At 49.4% G+C, this 5,258-nt stretch overlaps 1 protein-coding gene across 1 annotated transcript; it reads right to left on the bottom strand.

The window, feature by feature from the left end:
• Positions 1 to 268: 268 nt before the first annotated feature.
• On the bottom strand, positions 269 to 4,194 carry LOC127686025 (cystatin-C). Its single transcript, XM_052183838.1, has 3 exons — positions 3,840 to 4,194; positions 1,408 to 1,521; positions 269 to 568 (listed from the first exon to the last, which is right to left on the bottom strand). Exons 1-3 carry the CDS (start codon positions 4,053 to 4,055, stop codon positions 485 to 487), a joined length of 414 nt encoding a protein of 137 aa, XP_052039798.1. The 5' UTR covers positions 4,056 to 4,194; the 3' UTR covers positions 269 to 484.
• Between the last annotated feature and the right edge of the window lie 1,064 nt (positions 4,195 to 5,258).

The following is a 5,258-nucleotide window of genomic DNA, read 5'->3' on the forward strand; positions in this document are numbered from 1 at the left end:
CCTGTCACTCCATAGACACCAGTGGCCCAATAGTATGGGACTGGTACTGTCTGGGCTCTGGGTTATCTCTCTGCCTGGGATGTTGGCTATTGTTTTTCTACACACACACACACACACACACACACACACACACACACACACACACACAGAGAGAGACAGACAGACAGATACACACACACACACACACACACAGACAGACACACACACACAGACACTTCCTGTTTTCTGGGTTTCCTTGCTGCATATCTTGAGACAGAAACAACTCAGACAGAGCCAAAGGATTTTTTTTAATTGAGCAAGGCATGACAGGTATTGCAAGAAGTGTGGAACCAGGGGGCAGCTGTTCAGATGTGGAGAACCTCCCTCCTGGTGCAAACACACTGGAGGTGCCCTCCAGATCCAGAGCACCCTTCTGAGAGATGAAACACTACAGGGAAGGAATACAAGTAAGGAACAAGCTGCATGATCCTACTACACTCAGCCCTTAGGCATTTTTGCAGCTGAATTTTGTCAGGGAGTGTGTGCCTTTCCAGGGCACGCTGTAGATCTGGAAGGAGCAGAGTGACTTCTGCAAAAAGAAACAAAGAGGAACAATCAGCATGAAGCTACAGCTAAGACAAGGACCCATGCCAGGATGAAGGAGCAGGTGTAGGCAATGATGGAAGAAAAACCCTTCTCCCTTCTGAGTCCCAGGACACTTAGCAGGGTCTGTCCATCCCTATAATTGGATGGCCTGTATCCCCTTTCCTGGCTCCACAAGACCATATTCTTCAGCCCCAGCCTTCTTCAGCTCCACATCCACAGCTTGTTAAGGAGTAGCCTGTGTAAGGTGTGGGAGCCCTAGAGGTCAAGGCAGTGGAAAAGGCTCAGGGCCCATGAGCTCTCTACCTAAGTACTAAGAGGGCCACCAGGAAAGAAGCACAGGTGTGGGACACACCTCTAAAATTGGCAAGGTATAGGGGAAGGGTGATAAGGGAAATGTAGCTATCACTACAACCATGGTATCACATCCCTGCAGACAAGGCAGAAGAGGCATTGACGATTTCAACCATTAAATAGGTTCTGTTCTCTTCAATGTGGTCTTGGCATGGGGGTTCTGATTAGGATCAAACAGAGCCTTTCTCCCCAGCAAGAATACTTGCAGTTGCCTCTCACTCAGTAGGGATAATTGTACATGAATACCCCAATTCCCAGGATAAATTAATTCAGCATTTAAATTAATCATGTGCACATAAACCCCACTCCTACATGGGCACACATCTGCACTGGCATGAACTTACATGTGCCCAACACCTGTATCCATTCATGAACCAACATTCTCTCCTCCTGCCCTTCCCCACACAATGTAAGACTTATCAACACCTTTGCCTGCATGACTTTTCCTTTAGCCACAAATCAAGTACATACCCTCATCAGATGGGGCTGGTCATGGAAAGGACAGTCAGTCAAATTTGGCTGGGACTTGGTGCATGTAGTTCGGCCCATCTCCACATCCAAAAAATAGTTCACTCCAGCCACGAGCTACAGTGAAAAGAGCAAGATTCAACAGTCCAGTCAAGTTACTGCCACACAGCTGCCTTCCATCGCGGACCTGAAGTGTTTACCTAGGACTTACGCCTGGATTCATAAGCAGCCAGAAATCTCACCCACAGAGAATACAAGCTAAATCTTCCAGACAAGTGGCCTCAGGCTCTGTTGGCAATTCTTTTATTCTGAGCAACTCTGACAAGTTGTTTTAGCTGAGTTAAGAGGAGACGCAGAGCACAGAAGGCAGAAGCTAGGACTGACAAACCTTCCAGTGAGTCAGGAAGGAAAAGTCTGAGGAAAGACAGCCAGGGTGTTCTAGGAGCGTACGATTGTTCCGAGCATAAGCAAAGAAAGGCTCAGGGCTGCGGTGTGGGATTAACTCAATCCTGGGGACTGCCGCTCCTTAGGCTCAGACACTGTCCCGCTGGAAGAGAGCCAGATCTTCCCCATTCACACTACGCAACCTAGAGTCTAGATAGAACACATTTATTTACCCAAGACTCCCTCCTTCCAGGGACAAGAGGGACATGGGATGCTTCACACACAGGGGTATTTCAAGTTAGAGGACAGACAGCCCTTAAATGTCTTCTCCTTTAGTGACATTCTCCAGACTTTCCTCAAGCATGTCATTCACCTGTAGGTCTTCTATTTGCAATTTAAGAATAGCACTCGTCCCTCCCCCCCATAATGGGGCACACCAGACCAACTTGTCGGAAATGTGAAGCGCAGACTCAGGGACCTGGGGGGAGGGGTTAGTGGGGAGGGCAGGGCTCTGGGTATTGCCCCATGGGACCAGAAACATAGCTCTTGACTTGTGGGATGTCCTGATTTTCCTCCTAGTTACATGAGACCTGCACACCAAATAGCCTGTAACTTCCTAGACTCTGCTCCAACTGTTGCCACAATTCAGAGGTGCACTGGCCATCAAGGTCCAAGGTAGCTGGGAAGTGGATGACTGTTGATCACCGCAGCAGGAGAAATGGAGCAAGTTAAAAAAAATTAACTTGTTTGTATTTTCAAGAGAAGGTAGAAATGAGCTGTACACACTGACATACAACCCTTTGTGGTCTAAAATCTGGGCCTCCTTTGGGTCAACTTTGGGGCCTTAGCAGTTCTTGCTGTTATCTACTCAGTGGGTGGAGGGTGATTTGTCCTATCTGGAGGACAATTAGCAAAACCCCTGAGGCTGCTCCCAAGGATATTCCAGGGCCACAAGTAGTAAGGCTTCCCAGAACAGCTAGACAGCACCTTCTGAGACCCAAGGGGGCCTGCCTGGTGACCTGCACAAACATTACAGTCAATCTCAGACACCAATCTACAGTCATGTGTCCCTTAAGGATAGGGGCCCCTTCTGAGAAACGTGCCCTGGGGACACTGTGGAGAATCAGAAAGCATGTGTACAAGCTAATGTGGCTGCAGCATCACAGGGTCATTTACCTTTGAGGTCCACCCCATCACAAACCGAGTCATGGCTTCAGGGAACCTCATTATGTGGCACAGGACCGATCACTACAGCTGTCTGGACCATCCCACATTGCTAAGAGCAGTAAGGCAGCAGCATCGGCACTGCTCAGGAAAAAACAGGCTGCCAGGCTGGATAGAAATAGCCCTTGCTAGCAGAGTCCATAATGGAGACCAGCAAACTAAGTGAGGATTTGAGTGAAGGAACGGAGTATTTGTGGACTCCCAATTTTCCAAATGGAATCTTGGATATGTAGAGGATGCCCTTGTTTTCCGGATATTTTTACTTTGAAAGTATTTACACAAATAAGTGTCTATAAACATACAGCCAGGTACACGTGCTCCAAGAGATCGGAACATGGCCAAGTGTTTACTGGATGGATGGGATGAAATCTGCCCGTCGGACAGAATAAGTTTCAAGTAGGGCGCTTATTCAGTGAGGGCTGCTGTGAAGCCGACTTATCCTTCTCCCAGGTCATTAGCAGTTGACATTGACCCCAGGCGGCTGAGCTCCGCCCAGGGAGCCTTTGACCTACATCTTTTGTACTTCAGATCAGCGGCCTTTTGAAAATGTAAACAAAGAATATAGAAAATAAAAATATTAAAAAAAAAAATAGAGCTGGGAGGGCAGGTACCCACCCGCCGAGCTCTTCTGGGTTCAGGAATAAACAAAAGATGGATGACCCTGCTAACACATAGAGGAGAGCTGGGAAGGGAAGGGGAGGACCGCTCCCAAGAGAAGCACAGGCGTTGACTAGGTCCCGCAGATGCAAACCGCGCCCTAGCTATGGGCGCCTGGGCGAGAGCGGCCCGGAGACATCCGGAGAGCAGGGGACAGCGGGGACACGTACCTGCTTACGAGCTCTCACCACCTGTATGGCGCGGCTGTGGTACGCATCGTTGCTGCCCTTGTTGTATTCGCTCACGGCGAAGTCCAACGCTCGCTGCACGCCTTCCTCGTTGGCATCTGCCTCCTCTGGGGCTCCCAGCATTCGCCTTGGGGTCGCGGCCCAGGTCAAGGCCAGGAAGGCCAGCAGGAACATCAAGGAGCGCAGCGGGCTGCCCATGGTTGGCTAAGACTAAGGGATGGAGCTCCAACAGTACTCGGAGTTGGTGCAGAACAGACGCTGCTCCCACTGTGCGGCTTTTACCCAATTGTGAGTCTGGGACCAGCCCTCCTCTCCTGGCCCTTCCTTTTCCGGCGGCCACTCCTCCCTTTTCCGTCCGTCTCCCAGCTATAATCCTGGCCCCGCCTCCTCCTCGGAACTGCCGGCCCGCCTTCTTCTGTCAACTTCTATCGTCCTTGCCTAGTAGGTCTTCAAGAGCTGGCCAACTCCTGGTCCCACTCCCTCGCCCATCCCCTGCTGAGCTTCCCCCTCCCACCCCCAACCCCCCCTCCCCCCGCCCTGGCTCTCCCTTCCTTCTTCACACTTGCTGTTCTTTCCAGTTCCTCTTTTCCAGGGCCCTCTTCCACAGCTTCCCCTTTCACTCCAAGTTCCCTGTTTCATGCAGTCTGGTCTCAACAGAGAACTCTTTGCTCTCTGGACCCTAAAATACCCGTGACATCTGAATCCTGTTTCTCCAGAAAGGGAAAGGGCAATCCGTCTTTAATTTCCTGTATCCTCAGAGTTCAAACTTGATCACTTGATAGAGAGCAGGGTCACTATCTGGGAATGCTCTGAGCAGAGCTGTTATTTCAGTTTCCTGCAGACCCTATCCTCAATCCCAGCCATAGTCCCAGACCGCCTCCTCCTTGTCAAAGGAGAGTGAGTTGATCTTGGGGGAGTGGGGAAGTGTGTGGCATTCTATGTAACTACTCATTGTCCTTAAAGAAACCATCCTAGGCTTCTTCCTGGACCAGGCCACCCTAGGGACTGGAGACAACAGGTGACCAAGCCCCAAGTGGATATTGCAACAGGCTGCCCAGTATATTGATCTAAGATGTACCCATGTGTCTTTTATGCTTTCTAATAGAAGCTTGGTCTACAACTCTAGTTCTAGGCCGGGAAGGGCTACAGAGTGAAATCTTGGGGGAAAAAAAGAGCCAGGGCTACACAGTGAGACCCAGTTGTTTAACAAATAAACAAACAAAGCAGTGACAACAAAATCCAAACATTGAATACTTTAATAAGTTTTATTTAACCTATCAAATGTAATTTCAACATATAATAATAACCTCTTATATTCCTTAATGTGTACAGCAGTCCTTCAGAGTCTGTGTGTATTTGTAACATTTAGGACCAATGTTCACTCAGTCTGACCCCACTTCC

Source organism: Apodemus sylvaticus, chromosome 5, assembly GCF_947179515.1.
Source record: "Apodemus sylvaticus chromosome 5, mApoSyl1.1, whole genome shotgun sequence".
Lineage (NCBI taxonomy): Eukaryota > Metazoa > Chordata > Mammalia > Rodentia > Muridae > Apodemus > Apodemus sylvaticus.

Bases quoted from the DNA above. Each gene is read 5' to 3' on its own strand.
- LOC127686025 (XM_052183838.1), bottom strand. From the start codon at position 4,055: ATGGGCAGCCCGCTGCGCTCCTTGATGTTCCTGCTGGCCTTCCTGGCC. The intron at 1,522-3,839 runs GTACGTGTCCCC...TTTTCACTGTAG, and splicing joins TGGTGAGAGCTCGTAAGCAG to CTCGTGGCTGGAGTGAACTA. The intron at 569-1,407 runs GTATGTACTTGA...TTCTTTTTGCAG, and splicing joins ACCAGCCCCATCTGATGAGG to AAGTCACTCTGCTCCTTCCA.